This window comes from Pelodiscus sinensis, chromosome 1 (genome assembly GCF_052426305.1).
Source record: "Pelodiscus sinensis isolate ZL-2025 chromosome 1, ASM5242630v1, whole genome shotgun sequence".
NCBI classification, from domain to species: domain Eukaryota; kingdom Metazoa; phylum Chordata; order Testudines; family Trionychidae; genus Pelodiscus; species Pelodiscus sinensis.
In genome coordinates, this window is record NC_143052.1 from 227,148,334 (window position 1) to 227,175,863 (window position 27,530).

General features: G+C 43.5%; 1 protein-coding gene across 4 annotated transcripts; it reads left to right on the forward strand.

Annotated features, from left to right (window-relative positions):
• The first annotated feature begins 2 nt into the window (after positions 1-2).
• LOC102454929 (arylsulfatase D-like) lies at positions 3-27,458 on the forward strand. 4 transcript variants are annotated; one of them, XM_089775291.1, is made up of 11 exons: positions 3-2,116; positions 6,585-6,614; positions 8,727-8,879; positions 10,250-10,371; positions 11,973-12,095; positions 16,675-17,098; positions 18,765-18,901; positions 19,120-19,254; positions 20,632-20,794; positions 22,319-22,440; positions 25,345-27,458. In XM_089775291.1, the coding sequence occupies exons 1-11, from the start codon at positions 1,998-2,000 to the stop codon at positions 25,713-25,715; spliced, it is 1,899 nt and encodes a 632-aa protein (XP_089631417.1). In that variant the 5' UTR covers positions 3-1,997; the 3' UTR covers positions 25,716-27,458. The 4 variants fall into 4 exon arrangements, with proteins under 4 accessions (XP_089631417.1, XP_006112312.3, XP_075771652.2 ...); XM_006112250.5 differs by lacking the exon at positions 6,585-6,614 and having other exon boundaries at positions 3-2,077; positions 8,730-8,879; XM_075915537.2 differs by lacking the exons at positions 6,585-6,614; positions 8,727-8,879; positions 10,250-10,371 and having other exon boundaries at positions 3-2,077.
• The last annotated feature ends 72 nt before the right edge of the window (positions 27,459-27,530 follow it).

Sequence of the window (27,530 nt, forward strand, 5' to 3'; positions counted from 1 at the left end):
CACAGGGAAAAAACAGAGCCAAGTTCTCCCCTTCCCCACAACATGTGGTCCCATGCTTAGCAACTCCTCTCCCACCCTCCCCAAGCTTCTGGCATGCCACAAATGATCGGCGTTCAAGTTCAGGGAGGGAGGAGTGGAGACAGGGTGCACTTGGGAGAGGAGGTTTAGGCAGAGCAGGGCTGATGGCTTGGAGCTTGTGTGGGAAGGGCTGGTGGTGGGACTCAAGAGGCAGCAGGGCCCCTGGGCATGGGGCCATGTTGGGTGTAAAGCCTGGGGGTGCTGCAGCACCCCCACTTCCTCCTGTCATGGAGACCCACTGGCACTCTGCTTTGACATTCCCTGCTTTGGAAACTTCTCTAGTTTGGCACAGGACCAGTCCTGAGGATGCCAGATTAGAGAGTTTCAACTTGTACCACAAGAGGGAAGGAAGCTCCCTTTTCAGGAGGTGCCAGAGCAATGGTGGCATATCTGGAGCTGCCTGCGTGAGCAATAATCAGCTCCAGATTCAACCTTAATGGAGGCTGAAAGTTTTTGCACGGCCAATCTTAGAACTGCAAGAGAAGTCTGTGAGAGTTACTCTTGCCACCATACCCCAGTGATACCAGATTCCTGCTGTCAAGTAACAATACAAATAATAATGACTCAGCCTATGGGAGGGCTCAGAGGAAGATTCTTTGATGATCCTCTAATGTGAATTGCCCCACATCATTTAAACCAGCTCTGAACCACGTTTCTTCCCCCCCCCCACTCCCATCCCTGGCAGCATATCTCTATACTATATCCATACTAAGAAAGCTATCTCCTGGGCATGACTGCCCACAGGATGGAGGAGGGGGCAGGGCTGTGCAGAAAAGGTAATATCTTAAGGCTGCATCATTTTGCTAATGAATTTATATGGGTCCAAAGGAGTGAATATGTGGATCTTACCCACTTCTTCTCATAGAACACCTATCCTCCAGCACTTTTCCCTTGAATGTTTGATTTGACTGTATATCAAATCAAAATATGTATATAAAATATTAACAACTCTTAAGATTCTGCTAACCTATGAATTACCCAATGAAAATTCATTCTTGCCTGCTTGTCTGAGCTGCTGCCTCTGCTTTTTCCTGCCTTCTCTTTTGATTGGCTTTGACTTATTACCACCAAGAGTTTTAATGATATTGAGCCATTGCTGCCTTCAGCAATTATAAACATCTAACTGAGCCCAACACTCATTTTCAAAGGGGATTTAGGCAGATAGGAGTAAAAATGCCATTTATGCCTGAATTCTTTTAAAATTCCCAAAACCTTTGTTCCTTCTTGCATTGCCCAATTTCTGCACCTTGGTGAGAGAGCTTGTATTGGCCCTCTAAGCTTATTAGGACTCCAATATAGGTAAGCTGAAATTGTGTCATCATATCCAAACTGTGAGTAGAAGCAGAGGTACAATCTCACCATTCTTCAATTCTGATTTTCACCGGACCTGATTATTAATGGCCATGCTGAATATGACTCACCATGTGGATTGTATCAGATCCTGCTCTGCCCATATTTCCTTTAAATAATTTCTATTTAGGGTACATTGGAGTAATGATCTTTGCAGCCACTCCTTGTGTCAGAGGGTATGAAATACTTTTGGCAAGTACCCAACAGTGTTCCAGAACAGGGGGAGCTGTGTTTTTGAAAATCTGACCCTTAAACCAAGCACTCCGCCCCCCCTCCCCATTGGAACTTGAGTGGCAGGTGTGGGAGAGAGCAAAGAAATGATCTCTCTCACACACACAGTGGGCTACAGAATGAAAAAGAAGAACAACTTCTGCTTTTAAAAATGTGCTCTACGCTTTTTCTCCAGGGAGGAGTTTTCCCTCATTCCCTTAGAGAAGTGTAAACTTTGTAAGGAAAACTAATTTATCTTCATTCCCTCTCTGCTTTTGTAACATTGGCTTTGCTCAGACAGCTGCTCCCGTCTCTGGGTTCCTGCTTCCGGCTTTGCAGTGCAGGAATCAGGCTCTCAGATGGGGGTCAGCCAGCAGTGTTCTGCCTTTTGTACCAAGGAAGAGGGGTCGTATTCGAGGACCTTGGCTTTGTCCAGAAGGTGTGTAGATCCAGATCCCCAGGAACATGCCCAGACCTTGTATTGTTTGTGTTCTCAGTACAGATTCCCAAGCGCTCTTGAACCATACTCAGTTTTGATGCAGAATTTTATGTAACAGCTGTTTCAGAATAGTAAATGCTAGTCAGGGAAAGTCTATTTTTCTTGGCTTTTGGCTATCTTTCAAGCCTTGCTAGCTGGCTCTTAGCTCACTTTCTCTCCCACAGTCTGCTTAATCAGAATGCTGCCTTCAGAAGGGGCTGGCACACGGTCATAAACAGTAGGAAACAACATGTGGACAATGTTAAAAAAGGAAAACAGCCATTTATCCCTATTTCTTCTCGTCTTTCCTTGGATCCCCTCAAACTGAGCTCTATCCAGTTTGGGATTTGCTGGACTGTGGCAAGCACAGATATAGTGGGGAAAAGTTTGTTTTCAATTTCACCATCAGTGGAGTTACTATGTATTCTATTGTATCTCAGAGCAGTGGCAAATTTGGAGTTAGTGGGGCCCTGTGCACAGGCTCATTTCGACCCCTCCCACTCAGCCAAGAAAGCATTCTCTCTTATCTTTCCCTTCCACCCAGTCAGGAAACATTCTCTTGTCTTTCCCTTCCCTCCACCCCCTGTTTTCATTCCTTCCCCCCTCTTCCTTCCTTCATTCTCTTTGCATGCCTGGAGGGGGAGAGTGACAGTGGGTTTCTGGGCAGTGGCACGCAGATGTTTTCCCTGAGCGGGGGAGGGCTCAGAGACATGCTAGCACCTCCCTATCTCTAGGACCAGTTTGGGGCCACTGGCCATGGCATTCAGGCAGCATTCTTGCCTGAAGTCTGCTACATTTTGGGGGGGTCCCATTTTATTGGGGGTGCTGTGCCACAGCATGGTGTGTTAATGGTAAATCTGCAATTGTCTCAGGACATAATTTGCACACTAGATATATCTCATGTCACCTGTAATATTTCCCTGGTTAGTTTGCTCTTACCTGACCTATTTCCCTCTTACTGCATTTAATTTGTTACATTTGGTTTTATCACTGATTTTCTTCCCCGCAGGCTTATCCTCTATCTATCTATCTATCTATCTATCTATCTATCTATCTATCTATCTATCTATCTATCTATCTATCTATCTATCTGTCTGTGCGAGTGTATCTGTCTGGGTATGTCTACACTACCACCCTAGTTCGAACTAGGGTGGTTAATGTAGGCAACCGAAGTTGCAAATGAAGCCCGGGATTTGAATTTCCTGGGCTTCATTTGCATCTTGCCGGGCACCACCATTTTTAAAGCCCCAGTAGTTTGGACTCCGTGCCTGCGGCTACACGGAGGAGTAACAGTAGTTCGGATTAGAGAGCCTAATCCAAACTACCTACTCCGTGCCGCGTGTAGCCGCGGGCACGGAGTCCAAACTACCGGAGCTTTAAAAATGGCGGCGCCCTGCCAGATGCAATTGAAGCCCAGGAAATTCAAATCCCGGGCTTCATTTGCAACTTCGGTTGCCTACATTAACCACCCTAGTTCGAACTAGGGTGGTAGTGTAGACATACCCTCTGAGAGTCTGTTTATTCACAAACTCCTCCTAAACAGTAAGCACTAAGGCCATCAAATTTGGTATTCAGATTCCTCTTCCCCTAACTTAAAGCAAGGTCAGCCCCAGGACCCTTACCTTCCCCACCAATAGCCTGCAGGCAACAGAGGGCCCCTGGAGGCCTGGATCAGCCCCCAGAGCCTGTCCAACCCCAGAGAGAGCCTGCAGGCTGTGGGGTGGGGGCCCTGTTGGCCAGGGATAGAACTCGCAGCCTTATCCTCCACCCCCAGTCAGATTGCAGGTCGGGGCCAGCCCATGCAGCCCCGGCCTCCTAGGAGGAGATGCCAAACAGGGATTGTAGCCCTGACCTCACAGGAGAAGCCACCAGCCACAGAGTACAGCGCCAGCCACCCCAGGATGAGCTGCCACTACAGCAGCACCACCCTCACGGCCCTGGGCAGTCCTGGTAAACTCTTCCCTGGCCTCCCAGCCCCCTGCCCTGGGCTTCCTGCCCTGAGTACTGCACCGTCCCCTCCCTGCCCTCACTTCTGCACCTTCACCCTGTGCCTGGACCCCCCACACACCGGACCCTCTGCTCTGAGCCTCCTTCTCCTATGCCCCAACCCTATACAATAATGGAAATAAAACATGAGCATTTTCCTCTTAATTTACAAAAACAAATCCCAAACATTGCCACAGTTAAGGATCCAAGTAACACCAGGCACATCTGCTAGTCCATTATATATTTTAGAGAGTTTGTCCGTCCATCTGTCTGTCTGTTCAAAAACAGCTCCTAAACGATAAGAGCTAGAACCACCAAAATTGGCATGCAGCTTCCTCTTATCAAAACGTAAGGTCAGGGTTTGGTTGTGCATGGGATGGGATTGCTTCTCAGAAAAGCATACAGAAAAGAGATAATCGCCAGGCAGATGAAAGGGGTGGCTGGGGACAAGACTGCCCCAGCCTCAAGCCTCCCACCCCCCCAGGTGCACTTTAAAGGGAGTATTGCGGGGGGAGTCTGAAGCTTTCCCCTTTCCCCATTCTTACTGGAACGGTGCTGGCTGTTCCCCTTCATTAGGGAGTGAGGGAAGGCACACACTTTGCTGCATTCCTTTCTCTGGCTGGGAGGTGCAGAGGCAGACAAACCTGGACCTGCCCCACCTCGGGTTGCCAGATGTCCAGTTTTCTACTAGACAGTCTGGTTTTAGGGCCCTCTGTCCAGTAAAAAAATCCAGAAAATATTGGATATGTTCAATGTCCGGTATTTCCTGGTTTTCCGGCTGGGTACCGGACGGAAGCCTGGCGGGGGTGGAGGGAGTGACTGGGAGGTGGGGTGCAATTGGCACTGGGAGCCCTGGTTGCATGTGAGGAGGAGGAGGGGCAGCCCCCGGTCCATGCTCCTGTGCGCTGGTCAAGTGCATGGTGGAGCCACAGCCGGACTGACTCGCACGGGACAGGAGCACCCTAGGATCTGCACAGCCCGGGTCAGTCCTACTCCCCGTCAGCTGATTCGCTCCTCCACCCACTCCTAGCTGGACGGTTGGTTGATTCTCCCCGACTTCTCTTCCCGGTCTTCCCCAGACACTCCCTCCTCTCCACCCACCTCCACCCCTCCCCCCCGCCGCCACCAGCTCTGCCTCCCACTGGTCGGTTCCTGCTCCAAATCTTCCCCAGCCAGCCCCGCTGCACCCCCTGCCAGCCCTGCTTCCGGCAACCAATTCTTCCCTCCTCCTCCTGAGCTCCCCGGCCAGCTCCGCCCCCACCGGCCGCCCCACCCCAATATCCCGCGGCCAGCTCTGTTCCACCTGACCCCCCCACGACCAGCCCTGTTTCCCGTACACCCCCCCATCTTGCCCAGCCAGCCCCATTGCTCCCCCCCCCATTAGCTCTGTTTCCCAGCCCCCCCCCCCACCTCCTGGCCCGCACCACTCCCCTCCCGGCCAGTCCCTCCGCCCTCCTCCCCCCATGAAGTGTGTCTTGTATTTTTTTTTATGACTACGTGGTAACCCTAGCAGTGATCCTATCCCTGTGATTACCACAGAGATTTAAACTGAGAAGCAACTTGTCTCCCCCCACACTCGAGCCCCCCCCCAGCTTCCAACACCCCCAGTCCCCAGGCTCACCTGGTTCCGCAAGGCTGCTGGCACAAAATGGTCTTGGAGTCTTTTCTTTTTGGCTCAACAACTTTGGTCTCCCCAACCCCCACCCCCTGCCTTTTTTTCCTTCAACAGAATTTTTTCCTGGTGTTTTTTTTTCGGGGGGGGGGGGGGGGGGTTCGGTATTTTTGTTTCAACCATCTGGCAACCCTAACCCCACCCAGGGGACATGCACCCTTCCCAGAGTTATGCCTGCTAGAGCTGCAACTGCCATGAAACATTTCTCACCTGACCCCAAATTGATACAGTGAAAGAGGGCTGTGGTAGTCCTCTCTCTCCAGGTAGCCTGCATACTGAGCTCCTCATCCGGAGCCCTCTCCCCACCAAAGCAATGATTTACATGAAGCATGCATATTTTCATTTTATTTTCCAAAAAATAAAAATTGAGTTAAGGACCCAAACAATGCCAGCTAAATCAGAGTAAATTGCTAGATGCTGGGCAATCGTATACTTTGACTTCCTGTGAATCACAGGCTGTAATATTTCACCTACTTAGCCCTGTACTTAGTCCAATTACTTTTGCTTATGTCAAATATAGTTTATGTAAGGTTAAAGTGCATTAAGGATGCTAAAATGCTTTTAAAGAAGTAAATGTGTAACTGCTGAAATTTTCAATGTTGTTCCTGGATATATAATTTTGGTCTATATTTGGCTGTATTAAAATGCATTCGCTTTAACCACACCCAGCTTACCAAACACTTCAAATCCAGATGAATCTTGCAGCTATGCTTGCCTTGAAATTCTGCATGTGTTGTGATTTTCCTTATAAAATTCCATTACATTAATATATTTTTTCTCTCTTGGTGTCTCTTCCTTTCACTAGTGCAGCTTATTCTTTCAACCTTTTGTACAGATTCCTAGATCGATCCGTTCCTCTCTTTTGATTAGACAAGCAGTGCAAGATGCCAATCTCTCAACCAGACTACATTCCTCTTGGAATTAACTAGAAGGGACAGATTGTTTGTTTGTTTGTTTGTTTGTTTGTTTGTTTGTTTGTTTGTTTGTTTGTTTGTTTGTGTGTTTGTTTGTAAAGGAAGATATGGTAATGTTTTGACCTCACACATGTTCTTTAAGAAACATGAGTGGTTATGCATGATGGGGGTGAATGAACAATAAAAGTTTTGTAGATGGTACATTCAACTTCCACATTTCCTTTTTACCCTAGTCTACTCAAGAATAAGTAATTAGCTCTCACAATGCCCTTGTTCCTTACTTTAGGAAATATGTATTTATTTATTTATTTATTTATTTTAATATTTTTACCCTGCCTCTCTATTTAAAATATTCAAGGAGGCTTACAAAAAAACACAATACAAATATATATATAAATTTAAAATATGAGACCCCAGAGGGACGTAACAAAGACTAAGTTCATATAAAGTGTTCTGGTGGCATTGCTCCGTGCTGCCCATCTTGTTTCTGACACACTTTGCACAACATAGTTTTTTTGCTTCATATTATTTACTAATCTAGACCGTCTCTGGGGTGAAGATGAGAAGAACGTGAAGACTGCCTGCAAAACCCTTACTACTAAAAGGCCATCATTCTTTACATAGTAGCACAGCAGCTTACAGCATCCATTTGAAACTGCAACTGGAATGTACATTAGGCTGCAAAATTCAATTGCCTGGGCAGGAATTTACTGTAGGTAGATATCTCCATTTCCATCGACCAATATTTAGAACCTCGTAATATGCAAAAGTTAAGATCTAGGACACCTGCAGATGATAATAAAAGCAGCTTTCTTAAAGTCAAACTGCCTTGATTTTAATGGTAGGCTGGAAAATAATGTTCTTCCTGTCTGTCCATTTCAAAAGAAAGTTCCTGCATAGATTATTAAACTGTTCTCCTCCCGGCTGTTATTTTTCCTCTGATACATTGTATTACCTTCCATTACCTTGCATAGCTATTACTTTATCACCCTTCATGCTCTTTGTGGGAGTTCATAATACCAGTAAAACATAGTGTGACTTTTAACAGCTGTCTTTAACTGCACTGTAATTAGCAGCCTCCCTTTCTGAGAACAAGTAATGTGTGTGAGTGGAATTCTCAAAATGTCCAGACACAAGTTTCTCACATAGCAATACAAAGCCATCCCACAAATTATTAATAGACAATTGCATAAGAACAAGAACTTTGGTCTCAATGAATTCAGTGGCTGCAGCTGTATATTCCTTATTTGCAGTATGAAGCAGAGCAATCTTCTATACAGTATTATGATATACAACTATGTTTCAATTTCCAGCTCGTTGGTGAGGTGATAGCTATTCTTTTCATATATCACATTTTTGGCGTAAAACAGTTTGACAGCAATCCTTGAAAAAGTAAAGGCTCAAAAGTGGATTGATATTGAGAGAGTATTTTTTGGAAAATATTATGAGCCTGCTACCATCCTTACTCCAGCAAAATTACTGATTCCCTCACCGGGCCCGAGGAATATAATCTTTAACTGACATTGGGAGCAGCTGAGGACTTTGTTGTTCTTATTGAATGGACCCTGTAGAAGATGGGCATACTTAGTATAATAAAAAGTGTGAAAAAATATTTAAGAACTTAAGTCACTTTTGAAGATGTTACCCTCAGATTACAATCCTGTAGCCAGAATGAAAGCCAGGTAAATGGATAAGGAATCCTCTCTCTTGAATGCATGCCTTAGTGGGAAATCCGCAAAGGCAGCCCAATGACTAGAAGAGCCTGCATGGGGGCAGGGAGGCCAGTAGGTGGAGAAGGAGTAGATAGGAGGATACACAGAGCAAAAATGGAGTCTCTGTCCTGCCTCCTTCACACCCACTCCGGTGTCTAGTCTCCCATTTCCTCATGTACCAGACCCCTTGACAGTAGCACTCCCCTCAGCCAGACAGGCAGAGGCTGCATTTTGTCCTAAATTAGTTGAAACTTTGAATCATATTAGTATTTACCTTGTGACCAATACAGTGGTTCATACAGATAACACATTGTTGTACTGCATTTCAGGAGCTACCTAACCACTCTGCTGGCATTATGCCTATTTCCAAAGACATGTGGAATGAGGGCATCTGTGGACTCTAAACCCAATATATTACTGATAATGGCAGATGATCTTGGCATTGGAGATATAGGTTGCTATGGTAACAACACCATAAGGTAAAGGTTCTCTCATTACTATATGTACGTGTTCAATTTTTTTTCCAAGTAGGCTACATGATTTACAGACATAAAATAAGAGATGCTCTAGCCCCAGCGACTTTTACAGTTCAATACACCAGTTTTTCAAACACTTGGGCATATACTTAACTTGATACATATGAGTAGCCTTCATGAAGTTAATGGGACCTGCTCATGTATAGTTAAGCCCATGAGTATGCACTTGCAGGATTGGGGCCAAAATAAATAATAAAAACAGTGGGAGAAGGAAACATTATTTTCACTTAAGCTGACTGTCCTTTTTTAATCCATTAATTTTTGGCTGCTCATAATTGTTTACCCTTGTCTATCTCTACATATATATTTACACTTTACCCACTTTTACTTATCATCTATAACCCTTGCTCTCTGAGCTATGTTTTTCCTCCAACCCTCATCCATTTTCTCATGGGGGCACATGAGTCTCCCACCCATTGGATCCTGTGGGCTGGCACTCACTACTTCACTCATGAGGGATGGCACATTAGGCCTGTACTCTCTCAGTCAGCACTGGATCTTTAGCAGGAGCAGAAGGTCATGTGGAGCATACCTTTGGATGCTTTTCAGAACCCCTGTTCCTCCTGAAGAACAATTATCTTTTTTACAGGAAATTCCAGATCGATAGTAGAGGGGTCTCCTCCTGCTTCTCATGACAGTGCTGAGGTTGTGGGAAAGAGCACTGTAGACTTCCTGCACTCATTGTCAATATCTGCCATTGGTGGGGTTAGGAAGGGCTAGAAGGTGTGTTTACTTCCTACTGTTACTGCATGCCTATCTCCTGGGAGAGCTAGGAACTTATAAAATAATATCATTGTATACCTATACCCTTATGTGCTGAAGTATATAATCTGTAGTGCTAACATAGCAATGAAGAACTCCAGATACCCTATAGGAAGTTTTGGATTGGTAAGCTCCAAAATATAGGACTGTAAAATGCCTGTTAAAAGTGATATATTCAAAGTATTTCAATGGGAAATTATCCCTTCTACATTCATCATACCATTTGCATGTGTAATTTCAGTAGATTCACTTTTACAAGCTAAGCCATATTTGAAAACAGTAGCCAGATTTATACCTGTGGTAATGCAGTCAAATCAGTGGAGTTACCTCAGGGATGAATTTGGTCTTAGTTCTCTGGCGATGAAAGGTTACTCACCCACTATACCAAACACATTCTTAAAGTACATAAAGCAGAAAAGAGGAAAGCTTCTAGGGAAGCCATTTGAAAGTTGAGTTAGTTTTGATTTATCTAGTAGTAAGTTTCTTGTACGTATGCTTCAATTTGCTCCCTTCTTGCATTAACATACTCCTCTTTTGTTTGGTCATTGTAGGACCCCAAATATTGACCGGTTGGCAAAGGAAGGGGTGAAACTTACTCAGCACATTGCTGCAGCTCCACTTTGTACTCCAAGTAGAGCAGCTTTCCTGACTGGCAGATACCCCATCCGATCAGGTTGGGCACATGTGTAGTGTTGCAGCGCTGTCTGTGTTAATATCTGAGCTCCAGCGGTCAGCAGTAATAAGTCAATATCTACCACAATCACCATAGGGAGGAATATAAGATCATGCCATTATTTTGTATCCTAAGAACATACCTTGTTACTGGTATCTCAGTTTCAAGTGGTAACTTTTGGTAAACAATGATCTTTTAATGGCAATCACTGTGGGAAGTGAGAGGAGGATCCCAAGAGCAATCCTTTAGGAACTTCACCAGTGAACTACCTCTGGTCTGATAATTTACCTTTCAGTATAACCTGATGTCTTCTCTCTTTTTAGACAATTCCTAATCCACCTTACAAAGCTTATACTGTTCCACTCTTTCCCTAAATTAACTACCGGTTGAACCTCTCTAGTCTGGCACCCTTGGGACCTGACTGGTGCCAAACAGAGAACTTGCTGGACTATGGGATGTGGCTAAGATCATGTCTAGTAGCATTACCAACACTTCCACTACTTAGGGGGCTCTTAGAAGACAGTTAGGGGCAAATTAGAGCTAAATAAAAGCACAGAATACTGAGAGTCAAGAGTGGTGGCTGTAAGCAAACTATATGGGACCGTGGGAAACTTGGCCACACCCATGGTAAGTGGACACTGGCTAATGAAAATCATGCCAGACCATGGATGTTGCCGGACCAGAGAGTGTTCAACCTGTAATAATTTAGAATGTGGTAACATGTCAAATGGTTTACTAAAATCCAAGTATGCAATAGATTTATTGCACTTCTTTCATCTAAAAATCAATTTAGACATACATGATATCCTTTGGTAAACCTTTATTGTTTACTTCTGTGAATTTAATTATTCTTTCCTTCACAATTTGTTACAAATTCTTTCATACTATTGGGATCAGACTAACAGTCCAATAATTGTTCAGATTACTTTTCCCTCTCCCCCTTTCTTAACTATAGGTATGATGTTAGCTATTCTTCAGTCATATGGTTCTAGCCACGGCTAGATAGATCTGTCTGGGACAGAGCTAAAAATGGAAACTGTGCTTCTCAACCACAAATCTGTGTGCCAATCCATGGGCTACCCCGCCTCTCTGATGCAAAAAACGGTGCCAAATATTGTATGTTTATTATAAAATACTGTCCTGCTGTATCCTTGACTTATTGAAGTGTTTTGATTTTGCAATGAGTGTCATGCAAACACCTACATTAGCATAAAAATAATTTGTGACTCTTATCTTTTATTCTTATGGCCTTGATCCTGCAAGATAAATGTGGGACATCATAAATAGTACCACTAGTTTCAAAGTTAATAAATATTGTATGCTTGGATGAATCTTTTATGCAGTATTCGTTGTTGTTGTTGTTTTAAGCTGTGCTCATCCTGATATATTAGAGAGACAAGGTGGGTGAGGTAATACCTTTCATTAGATCAACTTCTGTTGGTGAGAGAAACAAGCTTCTGTCTCACTCGCCAACAGAAGTTGGTCCAATAAAAGATATATATATAACCATGCTTAAATCTTGGCAGGAGCAGGACCTAAGCAATTAAAACACTGACAAAGCAATCAGAAAATGAATAGGTGTGTTTTGTTATGTACTGCAGGCATGGCTTCCAGTAGTGGGTATCGTGCTCTGCAGTGGAATGCTGGCTCAGGAGGACTCCCTGTAAATGAAACAACATTTGCCAAGGTGCTGTGTCAGCAAGGTTATACCACAGGACTTATAGGTATGTAGGAGTATGTTTTATCATGAGTTGGCACAGGAATGATACCCGGCTGTTTGGGAGACTGGGTCACAGATGTGTAGTCCCTCAGCTGGTGAAAAAAATAATAGGTGTTGGTATCTTTATTAATAATAACAGTAAGAATACCTCATAGACTTTAAAGCCAGAAGGGATCATACACTTTAAAGCCAGCTCCCCTACAGGGTTTTTCATCAAAAGATCTCAAAGTGCTTTATTCAGGAGGAGATCAGTATTATTATTTCCATTAGACATATGGAGAAACTGAGGCATGGGACTTGGTCATCCAGCAGGCCGGTGGCAGAGGCAGGAATAAAACATAAAATTCCTGAGTCACCATCCAATTGTCTGTCCACTAGGAAACACTACCTCTGTGATATTTATGGTGACTTTACGCTCATCCAATGTTGTCCCAAAGTAGCACTGTTTAATAGAAGTGGAAAATGTCACATGAGGTGGCATGGTTAGAATGTTTAGAGCAGCTGAGCATTGCACTAGGTTCAGGAGTCTTTCCAAAGCTTAATAAAACTCCCTTAGTGCTCCCTATAGAGATACACACACACATCCAACAAAAGAACTTGAATAACTGAATTTGGTTTAGAGGTAAAAAGGGATACAGAAATTGAGTGCAGATAGGTAGCACATAACTGGATAATATAATATGTTCCTCATTGTGATAGGGTGGAGAGATCCCATCCTTCAAGCTGTCCTCTGTCCCAAAACTATGACATCCTAGTGGAAGAATTCATAAAAGTGCCCTGATCTACAGGGCTTTAAGGCCCAAAGGCCAGAGACTATGGAATTGCCTTGCTCCACAGGACAATAGTGTTATGTGACCCACATTCAGGGATGGCCTGGAGCCGGAGCCAACAAGATCACCTTCTGGTCACATCTGTATGGCCTACCTGCACAGTCAATAGGGTAGCGGTATGGTCAAGTGACAGCTTGCACAGGGTGCCACTGGGAGGGGATAGCAGCCAGGTAGGGGGACAGATATGTTATACTTGAAAGAATTTCACAGGATCTGTTAGGGAGGTAAGGCAAAACGCCACATTAATTGACAACATAACATTATTCTGTTATAGGCATATTCACACATATCACCATACACCCACCCCTTCCCCCCATACACACACCTTCTTGTCATTGCTTAAAGTTACCAGTTTGTTGTTCACATTAACTCAGTGGCCTGGTGAGTTGCATGTGAAGGGGGAGGAAGAGTGGGGGCTCTCTCGGTCCAGACCGATGCTCCAATCTTGACAAGACGAGACCCGGAGATTCATGCAAGATGCCCCATCTTTTATAGGACTTTTCTCCCATTCGGGTCTATACATTTTACTGTGTCAGCTCTTCATTAATTACCATCAGTTCTGTGTAACATCTGTTTATCTAGGAAGCATTTTTCTTTGTCATCTGACATCAATATATTGGTGCCTCCTTCCTAGTGTTTATCTAAAAGGGGTGCTTGCTCTTAACTACAAGGCCTCCTCTATGTCCTGCACTGGTCTGCCTTATATTGGGCCCAATTGATGGTACAGGTCAAGCCTCCCTTTTCCGGCACTCTGGGGACCTGAGAGGTCCTGAATCACAGAGTTTGCCGGACAAGGGGAGATCAAGACTCCCTACCAAACTGTAGGCTCTGCTCCTGGCCTACTCTCAGTCTGCACTCCCCACTTCACTAGCCTCAGAGGGGCTGTGCTCCTCACCACCAGCCTATCCCAGACTGCACTTCTGAACCTGGCCAGACGAGGCTCTCTGGTCCAGCAATATCTGTGATCCTGCCGGACCACAGATGTTGCCGGATCAGAGAGTCCTGGATGTTAGAAGTTCAACCTGCACCTTGGTGCCTCTGAGTCTTACGGCTTCATCTCCTCTTTCTTCACCCATCTGAACTTTGAAGCTGCTGAGCCTACCAGTTGTTATCTCATTCCAAACACTCACATTCCAAACTCATTCGCTGCCCCATGTCAGGAGCTACACAATTGTCATGTGGGAAAAGGGATACAATTGTTCATACAAAAGGTATCAATCTTCTTCCAATACAAAGCTTCTGTTAGTACAAACTTTTAATCATTCATTATATTTTCTTTATAACACAACCTGTATTCTAACTATTCCTAAGAGCAACACTATGATCATGCTGAATCACAAGGATCCTTCTGATATCTTTCTGTGTTAACATCAGACACAGACGCAGAATGCCCAATACCTGAACCCCTCCGCCAGCCTGACTCCCCCCATGCCTGTCAATGGTGTGGGAGTGGGTGGGGGGAGGAGGTTGTTTAGCAGGCTTCCTGCTTTTGATGCACTTTGAAAGAAATGTTGCCATTAGAGTTTTGGGCCAGCTGCTCTTCCAATTGTTTTTCAGCTCTCCTGAGCATATTTTTATATTTCATTTGCCAGAGTTTAGTCTCCTTTCAATTTTCCTCACTAGGATTGAACTTCCACTTTGTAAACGATGCCTTTTATCTCTCACTCCTTCTTTTGTTACTTGGTTGTTAAGCCACGGACGCACTTTTTTGGTTCTCTGATTGTGTTTTAATTTGGGGTGCATATTTAAGTTGAGCCTCTATTACGGTGTCTTTGAAAAGTTTCCTGCAGGGATTTAATTTTTGGCTCTATGCCTTTTAATTTCTGCTTAACTAACCTCCTCATTTTTCTGTAGTTCCCCTGTCTGAAATTAAATGCTATGTTCTTGGGCTGCTGCGGTATTTTTCCTACTAGAGGGAGGTTACATTGATATTTATGGACACTATTTTCAAGTAGTCTGGCTATATTCATCTCTCGGATCAGATCCTGTGCTCCACTTAGGACTAAATCAAGACTGGATTCTTGTTCAAATCAATAACTAAATCTTGTGGGTTCCAAAACCAGCTGCTCCACAAAACAGTCCCTGAAGGTGTCAGGAAACCTTATCACTGACTCCCGTCGTCAGGAGATGTGTACCCAGTCCAGAGGTGGGCGAGATATGGCCCACGGGCCGGGTACAGCCTGCCAAGTCATTTGGTCTGGCCCATGGCCTCCCTATTGCTCCTCCGCCCCAAAGCCAGTCAAGACCTGGAGGCAGAGGAGCATGCAAAGTCATTCACCATTCAAAGCGGTTGGTGGTTCCCTCCCATCCCCTGGGTGTGCAGCACCTGGAGGGAGCCACCAGCCGCTGTGAAGAGCGAACAATTTTACATGCTCCTCTGCCCCCAGGTCCTGATTGGCTTGGTGTTGGGAATGCTGGTTGTGGGGCCTCTGGCAGAAAGGGGCCGGGGGCCACAGTGGCTTGAAGGGCAACGTTCACTGTGTTCATGCCCCAGTCAGATTAAAGAAGGAAAATGGTGGTTCCCCTGCCTATGCTGAGTCTCAGGACCAGAGCACCTGGTGCATCTTTATTAAGGATCTAGAAGACTGTTCTTCCCTGCTATCCAGGGAAGGGTGGCCAGCAGAGTTATAGCTGATTAACATTTATTTTCACTCTACCCATTAAGCACATTACATAAGACATTATAAAACTCTGTTGTCTACACAGTGGACTCATTGCTCCACTCTGTCCCAGCTCAGGGCCTTTGCAAGTGTGTCCTGTTGGGCCCCATCTGCAACATGCTGATGGGGCCTCAGAACAATGGCTTTCCCCCTCCCCCATGGCCCCTGAAACTACTTCCTCCCTTTTCACTCCAGTCAGCAATCTGTGCATCTTCAAGGTCTCTGGGTTCTTCAGTCAATGCAACCCCCTGTAGCTCTGACCTCCCTGGGGGATCTTGGTGTCTCTGGCTTCTCCAGTCCGGGGTTTTAGTGTTTCTTAGGCAGAAGTCGACAAGGAGCATCCTTCTTGTCTGGCAGTGAACCCAGACTGAGCTGACTACTCCCTCTTATATTGCTGAGGCTGCTATTGTACAGGTTTGGGTCATTTTTGGTGGTGGCCAGATCAGGTCCAAATCCTACTCCCCCCCCCCCTCCACCTGCTGAAGGCTCTGGGAGAGAGTTTGAGTGCAGAAGGAGTGAAGGGTCAGGCTCTAGGGAGGAGTTTAGGTGCTGACTGCAAGCTCTGGGCTGGGGTTGGGCTGCAGGAGAGAGTTCAGGCTCAGGGAGAGAGTTTGAGTGCAGGAGAGGTGCGAGATACGACTCTGAGAGGCAGTTTTGGCATGGGGTGAATGCTCTGGTATGGGGCAGGAGGTTGGGGTGCTGGAGGAACTGAGGGAATTGGATTACCTTGGGTGGCATCAGCTCCCAAGAACAAGCTGCACACCAGTATGGCAGTGGCTTGGGCCAGGGACAGCATGCAGAGACCACCACGCTAGGAGCCATGGCTGCTTCTGGGAATAGTGTGGAGTGGGCAGGCAGAAAGCTAATGGTGGTGGTATGCTGGGGGCTTCTGGGCCCTTTTAAATCACCTGAAGGTGGCAAGCAGGGCCGGGGGGAGAGACCTGGCCCCGAACATTGGTAAAACCCATCTCGAGGCCCTAAATATTCCTGGAGCCCAGGCACCATATAACTCACTTCCACTGGATGCTATTTAAACATGCACTTAGCTCTCCTAAGGCTTGACAGTTGCTTTCTTTGTTTGTTTAACTTTCAGGGAAGTGGCATCAGGGCATGAACTGTGATGCCCTGAATGATCACTGCCACCACCCTTTAAACCACGGTTTTGATTATTTTTATGGCATGCCTTTTACTCTTCTAAACAACTGCCAGAAAAACAAACCTCCCGAGCTGGATGCAGCCCTTCAAGCCAAACTCTGGCTTTACACTCAGATAATTGTCTTTGCTGTGCTGACCCTTACCATTGGAAAAATCACTGGCTTGATCTCCACCAGCTGGAAAATAGTCGCCTGGATTGCATTAGCTGGTTCTCTTTTTTTCATTTCCTGGTACTCCAGTTATGGATTTGTGCAATATTGGAACTGTATCCTGATGCGGAACTATGACATTACTGAACAACCAATGAAGCTGGAAAGGACAACTGCCCTTATCCTGGAGGAAGCAGTTTCATTTATTGAAAGGTAACTAAAGAGCGTCCTTTTTTCTTAAAGGAGACAAGGCCCCAGGAGTGTTTTTAAGATCCTCAGTAGAAATAACCAAGGGTTTAGGGGGTTTGGTGTGTGGTTTTTTTGCATAAGCTAATGATGTCTTTTTTTTTCAATTTGTTTTTGAAGCATATAAGACATTACCATCCAGAAATATATCTCATATATTATATTGCTCACTGAATTGGTTTCTGGGGCCAAGAGAAGAGTACCTGTCTGCAATATAACATATTAATGGGGAGAATATTTTGAGTATTGACAATTGACTATCCAATTGACATTCCACTTTATTTTCAAAAGTGCCAGGCACTTTAAGAGCATAAATCCCAGTGAAAATCAGTGGGACGCATGTTCTGAATCACTCACGTGCTTTTGAAAAGTCAGAGCACAAGTAATTTTTATGGAGATCTTGTGATGATGAGCTGCAGCCCCAAAGCTCATACTCTCCACTGAACAGTGGCACCATTACAAATGAAACATGCCTTTTAGCAATCACTTACTTTTTTATTTTGTTTTCATCCCTATACACTTTTATCGTTTGCAATGTTTTAACAGAAAAGGGCTATAGTCAATTGGTCTCCAATAACATTTTCTTCTAGTTTTCAAACCCTAAGCATTGTTTTGGCACAGCTAAATCAAATTTCTCTGTTTTATCTCTTTTCTGTTTGGTTTTATGAGAAGCAATCCTATTCCAGGCACATCCTGTTTCCCTGGCACAACCAAGCCTTTACATTGCTTTAAGTTATGGTAGGAGGAAGCTGTATTCTGAATTTGGTAGTTGTAGCTTTTAGAGTTCAGGAGGAGTTCTTTATCAAACAAGCAGACAAACTCTCTAAAATATATAATAGATTAACTGTAGTGACTCTGACCATATGATCCCTTGGTCAGGTATCCTGTCTTCAGCAATGGCTCATCATACTTGGTTCTCACATGGAAGAAAACAAGCAAAACAAACAAAAGTCTCATGAGACAACCAGATAACTGTAGTGCGCTATACATAGCAGACAAAGCTTCTTCCGGTACATATTTTAAAAGTGCTTAAGTCCCATTTTCAGAAGTGGCCTAAGCATTCCTACTGAAAGAGTTTTGGTGGGAAATAGACTCTTCATTCACTTCAACATTTTTGAAAATTTCTCAAGACTTCTATCTGGCCTTTAGGCATCTAAATACTGTTCTAAGTAAAAAGGCCTAAATTCCTTTGGAAATTTGGATTTAGGAGCACACGTTACTGGGATGTTCTATCATGTGTCCGTCATTTGCTTTCACACAGTTAATAGCCTTCCATGCCACCATGCTCTCTCTTTCTCTTTAATATACAGTAGAAAATAGCTAAGTTTTGTGCTGAGGTAAAGCCCTCTTGTGAGGGGGTTTGGCGATTGATCTCACTAGGGAAATTGTTTTGAAAATATATACTATATGCATTGTAAGGGAAAGACTTCTGGGGAGAGAGATTATGCCCCCCAAATAGCTACTGTTTTCCATTATACACAGTATGAGTAAGAATACTTCAAAAAGCCTAAATTCAGATCAGTGGCATTATGTCAAGATGAGTGTGGTTCTAGTTATAGTGTGTGTGTGAGCAACTGTGAAACTTCTAGAATTTTCCAAATGCACAACAAAAATATTCTTTTAATTCTTTAAGAAATAAACATGGACCCTTCCTCCTCTTGGTTTCCTTTTTACATGTTCACACACCCCTTTTCACTACGGAGAAATTTCTTGGGAAGAGCACACATGGATTATATGGAGACAATGTAGAAGAAATGGATTGGTTGGTGGGTAAGTGTCTTTTGTGAAAGACTTCCTTTAAACATGTATCATTGGTTTTTAAAAGGTGCAATTCTGGTACCAAGCAAGCTTTTAGAATCTTAAAAACAAAGATTTCTGTGAGAGCTTTGCAAAGCATTAGTTTCCTTATCGTTTTAATTAGATCTGGATCTTTTTGTTTGATTCATAGTAGGCTTTTGACTCTTTTTCTGTCTTTCTTTTATTTACAGGTAAAATTCTTGATGTTGTTGATAGGGAAGGTTTAGAAAACAACACATTCACATATTTTGCCTCTGACCATGGAGGACAACTGGAGGCTCAAGAAGGAAACGCTCAGCTAGGTGGCTGGAATGGCATATATAAAGGCAAGAGATACCATATGAATTCTTTTAAGGTTAGAAATGCAATCGAAAATTAATGTGCTTAACTAGCATTGATGGAGTCAGTATGGGTATTTCATGAGGAGTAACGGTAGTTCGGACTAGGAAGCCTAGTCCGAACTACCTAGTCAGTGCTGCGTGTAGCCGCGCGGCACAGAGTCCGCACTAGTGGGGATTTAAAAATGGCGGCGCCCGGCTTTATGCAAATGAAGCCGGGAAATTCAAATCCCGGGCTTCATTTGCAACTCCGGTTGCCTACATTACCACCCTAGTTCGAACTAGGGTGGTAGTGTAGACATACCCTAAGAGTTGGATTCCAATGCTGCACAGATGTCATGTGTAACCATGAACAGCAAACTTAATTTCTCTGAGCTCCATTTGTCTTTTGTCTGAATGGAGGTATTAAACTTGTCTGTCTTACAACAGTTTTGTGAAGCTTTGCATAATGTCTGTGTGAATTCCTAGGATGGAAGACATCACAGAATGGTGACATATTGAATTAGTATTGAATTGTATTTAATTAGTTATTACCTGATCTGTTGTAGAGAGCAAAGGAAAATTGTACAAAGAAGTTTTTTTTTTTTTTTTTGCGTATACAAGCTCTTGATAGTCATAAGTTCCAATGGAATTTTATGGGATCATTCCCAGTAGAGGATAAATATGCATGATCTCTATGCAGTCACACAAATTCACTTATGGTTATGTGCCCCAGAAGTCATAGAAGCTTGGCTAATCATTTCAGAGCAGAAAAGGAAAGGAGGCACATGATGTTTCTTAGGCTACATCTAGATTGCATCCCTCTGTCGACAGAGGGATACAAATCAAGCACATCAAAATTGGTAATGAAGCAGGGATTTAAAAATCCTGTGCCTCATTAGCATAAACATGGCCACTGCTTTTTTTAAACAGTTTTTTTAAAATGGCAATCTAGATGCACAGCTGTCAAAAATAAAGCTACTGTCTCCTATCACAGCAGTTCACTCTGACCCTACAAAAGGATATAGAGTAACAACTGAGTTCAGAGAGAGCTATGTAATACGAAAGAGAGAGAATTATTGCTGATGAATATATATTTGACAGCTTGTTTGCCCATTTTCCCCATCTATTGCATGCTGCAAGCTGTAGTTATAAACATTCATTATATTTTCCTCCTGCTTTTGGAGGGTATGTTTGATTTTTTTAGAGTGATTCTAGGCATTCCTCTCAAAGTTTATTAAATCAAAATTTAACCATAAAATTAAACCTTAGGGAGGAGCAAGTTGCTCCTGCCATCTGTCTTTAATTTTGTATACAAGCCTTATGAGTAGGTTCGCATTAGTGTCTGCTAATGAATCGTTATTGTTATATGTCACTTTCCTGTAGGTGGAAAAGGCATGGGAGGCTGGGAAGGAGGGATCCGTGTGCCAGGGATAGTTAGATGGCCAGGAGTATTGCCTGCTGACACAGTTATTGATGAACCTACAAGCCTCATGGACATTTATCCCACAGTGGCTCACCTGGGTGGAGGCATAGTGCCCCAGGACAGGTATAGAGACAATAAACATAATCGCTCCATGTATCTGTAATGATAATATTGCTGCTTATATTCTTGCTATACTATATATTCATAGTGTGATATGCATTAAGCAATGGGCTTTGATGGCATATGTTGCTGCTATACAAGTATAATATAGGATATTGTTTAGGGTTATAGCATGTGGTGCATAGGGATGGGACAGAGATCAGAACAAGGAAACCATGGAGAGTATGAAATGAACTAATCAAGGGTCTGTTTACAACTGCAATGAAACACATATGGCTGGCCCAAGTCCGCAGACTCAGGCTCGCGAAGCTCAGGGTTGGGGGGTTTTAGCATTGCTGTGCAAATGTCTGGGCTCAGGCTAGACTCTGGGCTTTGAAACCCTCCCTCCTTGAAGGGATATCTGAGTCTAGTCTATTACCCAAGCCCAGAAGTCTACAGAGAATGTCACTGGGCCTCAATGCTTTACAGTTGAGTATACCAGATTCAGGACAAACTGCTGTGAAATAGGGTGGAGTCACTCCCACGTTGGTGATTATTCTATCATTAGATATATCAAACCATTTACCAAAGTAAACTTCTATCTCAACATACTGGTTACCAAGAAGTCAAAATGCAGTCTGCTTAGGCATTCTAGGCCTTATTTCACCATCCAGAGAGTAGACTTTATGAGTGGTTATTGAAAACCAATTTCATCAAATAAATAATCTTCTAATCTCAAGAGGTAAGATGCTTATCTAGGTCCCCTGCAATGAGGAGTAACGTAGTTCAAATTAGGAGCTTTAATTTGAACTACCTAGTCCGTGCCGCGTGTAGCTGCGAGCAGGTAGTTCGAACTATGGGGCATTTAAAAATGGCGGCACCCGGGAACATGCAAATAAAGCCCGGGATATTTAAATCCCGGGCTTCATTTGCAAGTTCGAATGCCTACATTAGCCACCCTAGTTCGAACTAGAGTGGCAGTGTAGACATACCCTTAGATGCTTTTGAAAATGTGGCCGTAGGAGAAAAAGCAAAAACAAAGTATTAGAAAAATGCACCTTTTGTGAAATACATTTTAGGAATGCTTCTGCATAAGAGAAAAAACACTGCTCGATACTGTTAATCCAAGAAAACTATGGAATACTAATTTAGGCCCTAAATCAGAGATGCATTATGTGCTTAAAAACACCCTTATTCAGAAGAGCATTCTTAAGTGCTCTTAAGTTATCGTTAGGGATGCTTTCCTGAATAGGAACCTTTGTTTTGTATAAGAACTAGATGTTAGTAGCAACTGTTTGTGTACAATTCAATAAAGTAATCTTGACGTTTTGTTTCAAAGACCATTTTATTTAGAGATTTACAATATTTACTTAACTTCTCTCATAGCTGTTCTGTGTGTATATTATGTGCAGCAGGGAAATTACATACAAACATATAAAGAGTCTCAGGATATAGTGCCAGTGGCAATAAGAACTTTCTCCTGCATAATGAGTAATAAGTATATTTATTGTCCCAGTTTGGTGATTTCTCTTGTCTCCATCATACTAGGATAGTTGATGGCCAGAACCTTTTGCCTTTACTACAAGGAAAAGTTCAACAGTCAGAGCATGAATTCATGTTTCATTACTGTGGGTCATATTTACATGCAGCACGATGGCACCAAAAGGACAGTGAGTATAGATATTCTCCTCACAATGGATACAAATTGTTCCTCCTCATAAGAGCAGTCATCATGGGAATCACTAACTGGCTGCTTTTTTGCAATAATACATAGTAAAGTTGTCTACGCTTGGTACAATTTCTGTGGATCCTATGGATTGACTCCTGGGGTTCTTAGTAAGTCAAAACTGGCATGGAGGTCAGTGATGTCTCATGCCAGCAGGAGATGCACCACAGCAAAGGACTGTTTGCAGACAACATAGAGAAAAGGTATAAGTGGAAGTTTAATAAAAACACATAGAGTACCATCCTCTCGAAGCTTCAGGGAGAAGCCAAGTTAGTCTGTACAGGATAAACTTAAAAACAACAAAAGGTCTGGTAGCACTTTATGGACTAACAAAACATGTAGATGGTATTATGAGCTTTCGTGGGCACCACCCACTTCTTCAGATGACCGGAGTTTTGAGTTCAGGATGCGCAGATCCAAAATAAAGAGGGGAGAAGTGAAAGGGGGGAAGGAAAAAAACTGAAGGGGTGGGAAACAACGAGCAGAGGGTATGAAAATATCAAAGGGAAAATCAAATAGGCAGAACTGGTCATCTATAAGCACCTAATGATAGGCTAGTTAAAAGAAGCAGATAAGGATCATAGGATAGCAGTTAGAGAGGAAGGGTACTAACACAAGAATATACACAGGCAAAGAGCTGGTGGCACCTTCCCTGAATGTTAGGTTGATAATGTCCCAGCCATCCACTATCTCGATTGAGGAATCCGTCAGAGTGAGAATTGAATTTGTGGATGAATTGTAATTCCAATGCCTCTGTGTTTTTGGCTTGTAGAATTGGTTTGTGATAAGACAGTCACCTGGAGATTTTTTAAAGAGTGATTAGGTAGATTGAAATGTTCCCCAACATGTTTCTGTATGTTCCCTTTAAGTATATCTGATTTGTTATGGCGGTGTCTACACTGCACCCCTTTTCCGGAAAAGGAATGCAGATTAGACACTGTGGAATAGGCAAATCCATGGGGGATTTAAATATCCCCCACGGTATTTGCATAAACATGGCTGCAGCTTTTTTCCGGCTTGGGGATAAGCCAGAGAAAAGCGCCAGTCTAGACGTAATTCTCCGGAAAATAAACCTCTTTTCCGGAGGATCTTCTGATTTGATAGCTTATGTTGTTGTCTCCAGTAATGAATTCGCTTGTATAGATATGTGGGCAGAGTTGGTACCATGGCTGATTGCAGGGCTAGGTTCCTGGATACTTATGGGCTGTGTCTACACTGCACCCCTTTTCTGGAAAAGGGATGCAGATTAGACACTTTGGAATACGCAAATCCGTGGGGGATTTAAATATCCCCCGCGGTATTTGCATAAACATGGCTGCAGCTTTTTTCCAGCTTGGGGATAAGCCAGAGAAAAGCGCCAGTCTAGACGTGATTCTCCGGAAAATAAACCCTTTTCTGGAGGATCTTTTATTCCTACTTTCAAGGTGTCTGTAAGCGAGAATAGGCTTTTTGCCCAAGGACTCTGAGACTGAGGGTATGTCTACACTACCCCGCTAGTTCGAACTTGCGGGGTAATGTATGCATACCGAACTTGCTAATGAAGCCCGGGATTTGAATTTCCCGGGCTTCATTAGCATAAAGCCGGCGCCGCCATTTTTAAAAGCCGGCTAGTGCGAACCCCGTGCCACGTGTAGCCGCGCGGCACGGGGTTCGCACTAGCCGGCTTTTAAAAATGGCGGCGCCGGCTTTATGCTAATGAAGCCCGAGAAATTCAAATCCCGGGCTTCATTAGCAAGTTTGGTATGCATACATTACCCCGCAAGTTCGAACTAGCGGGGTAGTGTAGACATACCCTGAGGGATCATTTTCCAAGATGGGTTGTAGTTTGTATATAATGGGTTGGAGAGGTTTGAGTTGTGGACTGTAGGTAATAAGTGGAATTCCGTTATTTCCTCTTTTGGGTCTGTCTTGAAGTAATTCAAGTCTGGGTACTTTTTTGGCTCTGTCAATCTGTTTTTTCACTTCTCCAGGTGGGCATTTCAGTTTTAGGAATGCTCTATAAAGATCCTGTAGGTATTTGTCTCTGTCTATGGGATCGGAGCAAACCCGGTTGTATCTTAGGGTATGTCTACACTAGCTCCCTAGTTCGAACTAAGGAGGCTAATGTAGGCATTCAAAGTTGCAAATGAAGCCCGGGATTTAAATATCCCAGGCTTTATTTGCATCTTCTTGTCCAGACGCCATTTTTAAATCCCCTTAGTCCGGACTAACTGCCCGTGGCTACACGCGGCAGTTAAACGGTAATTCGAACTAAGTCTGTTAGTTCATAAAACCCTGCAGCTGTGAATGCTCTGTTTCCGTTTACTTGAGGTGGCATCATTTCTGCAAATCATGTCGCCTTTGGCCCAAATTATACCTACATACCCCACTCCTCCTGGAATGAGGAGTAACAGGAAATGTGAACTAAGGACTTCGTTCAAATTACCGTTTAACTGCCGCATATAGCCGCTGGCAGTTAGTCTGGACTAGTGGCATTTAAAAATGGCAGCTGGACTGGAACATGCAAATAAAGCCAGGGATATTTAAATCCCGGGCTTCATTTGCAACTTCAAATACCTACATTCGCCTCCCTAGTTCGAACTAGGGGGCTAGTGTAGACAAACCTCAGGGCTTAGCTGTATACAATAGATTGAGAAATATGTCTAGAAGTTTTTCATGTCCACAGTGTCTAGTGTCTTCAAAATTAGGGGTCTATTGTGAAAGACTTTAAAAAAGTCTGTAGCCCTGTATATTTTAGTTGGTAAATGTTTTTTATTCATTAAAAGAGCACTCTCAAGTACTACTGGGCCATGCTATATACATCTTTTATACCCAGATACCCACCTATGTCTGGTTTCTCTCCTGCCAGGTGGGGCGCTGTGGAAGGCTCATTATGTGACCCCAATATTCCATCCAGAAGGTGCTGGCGCATGTTATGGAAGAGGAATTTGCCCATGTTCTGGGGATGGTGTAACCCATCACGACCCTCCTTTGCTCTTTGACCTCTCCAGAGACCCATCTGAGGCCAAACCTCTCTCACCTGGCACTGAGCCCCTGTTTGACACAGTAATAAGCAGAATTGAAAGAGCGGTGGAGGAGCATCGCCAGACCCTGACTCCCGTCCCACAGCAGCTCTCCTTGTACAACATTATGTGGAAGCCCTGGCTGCAGCCGTGCTGTGGGACATTCCCATTTTGCTGGTGTGACAAGGAAGGTGACAGTGCACACCCTGCTCTGTAAAATAAATGGCTGTTCATAAAATCCTGCAGCTGTGAATGCTCTGTTTCTGTTTACTTGAGGTGGCATAATTTCTGCAAATTATGTCGCCTTTGGCCCAAATTATACCTACATACCCCACTCTGTCTCTTTCTCGAGGGAGCAAACAGTCAGAAAGTAAGGAAAAGAGGGTTAAGATAGCAGTCTCTCCTCTTCGCTCTCAGCCACTAGCCAGGTGAATAAAGTGCACTCCTTGTACACCTGGGATAGGACTTACAGAGACTGTGCCTTCCAGTGTGTATTCAGAAGTCTGACTCGAGGCATCCAGGTCTGAATATTTTGGCCATAGAGCATCCAGGCACAGGGGCTTCTGTGTTACAATTCTTTTCCTCCAGCACATTGCTGCCTTACAAAGGTATAACTCTATTGTCTATGAATGGTTAACTATAGATAAATATTTGAAACAGCCAGAGATATGTACACAAGAAAAAGAGAAACTTGTTTAGTTAAGAACAGACTGCAATTTTTCAACTGCAAACTTTTAACTGGATAACAGTAAAGCAAATGATCACACATGCCAAAAAGCAGAATATTTTTCATACAAATTGTTTTACTCTCGTTTGCATATCATTACAAAAAACAGCTTTTTGTTGGTGGGCAGAGGGTCCTGTTATAGTTTGTAGCTGACAGATTAACTAATCAATGATGCCAATAAAGATATATCAAATAAATAACCCTACTTTTGTATATTTACAGTCAGCTTGAGTAAATGAATATACAGGCAGTCCCCGGGTTACGTACAAGATAGGGACTGTAGGTTTGTTCTTAAGTTGAATTTGTATGTAAGTCAGAACTGCTACATATTGTAGGGGAAACTCTAGCCAAACATTTCTCCAGAGCTTGTATTATTCTCCCACACCTCACTTCCCTCAGTCCTTTATTCTCAAGCTGAGGTGTCTGCTGAGAAAAGCCGCTCCGCGTCTCCCTAGTCTGCTGGGGGGGGGGGGGAGGTGCTAGCTTCGCAGCTCCCTGGTCTGCTGGGGGGAAGCAGCTAGTGTGGGGTTGCCTCACCCCATTTGTAAGTAGGGATCCGCTGTAAGTCGGATCCATGTAACCAGGGGACTGCCTGTAGTTTAGAGAATTCTCTTTAATGTAATACAATGAGTAAAAAATGCAAGTGAATTTGGTGCTGCTCAGGAAAGGTTTCAGCAATAACTGATCAATTTCACCCTTGGTATAACTCCACTCAGATTGATTGGAGCAAATTTGACCCATGATTTACAACTTCCACTGAAGCAGAAGCCTTTCATTTTAATGTCTAGTTTGTTCCGCATGGAGGACTATGGGATCTGTGTGCTGCATATATGTGCAGCCATAGTTTAATATAAGCACAATACTTAAACCATACTGTGAGTTGTATTGTTTCATTTACTTGTAGGCATTAATTCTGTTACCAATTGCAGTAGGAAGAATTTGGGATTTGGAAAGCAAGTAAATGGGAACTGATTTCTAAATATGTATTTTTAAGGTGTGTCTAGGACTGATCCTGTAAACATTAGACTTGCACATTTCAGCCGATCAGCAGAAAAAAATAACCCATGTCATGCTACAAAGAGAAGGAAATTGACTTATTCATCTCAAAAGTATGAAACGAGAAACAATTTCTATATGTTCTTTCCCATTCCTATACCATTCCAATATTGAGTTTTATTAATGACTGTTGTTGCCAATGTATGTTCCCAAATAAATAATTTGTCAGATGAAAAACTACATTTTGGATATCAGAATTTGCTTCTGAAAGTGAGATGTAGGAGGCGAGAGGAGGAGGAGGGAAAAATA

What these genes read in the sequence shown, in the direction of transcription:
- LOC102454929 (XM_089775291.1), top strand. Translation starts at nt 1,998, where the DNA reads ATGGGGGTCAGCCAGCAGTGTTCTGCCTTTTGTACCAAGGAAGAGGGG. An exon ending in TATGGTAACAACACCATAAG is followed by an intron (nt 8,880 to 10,249) that starts GTAAAGGTTCTC and finishes TGGTCATTGTAG; the next exon opens with GACCCCAAATATTGACCGGT. An exon ending in CAGATACCCCATCCGATCAG is followed by an intron (nt 10,372 to 11,972) that starts GTTGGGCACATG and finishes TATGTACTGCAG; the next exon opens with GCATGGCTTCCAGTAGTGGG.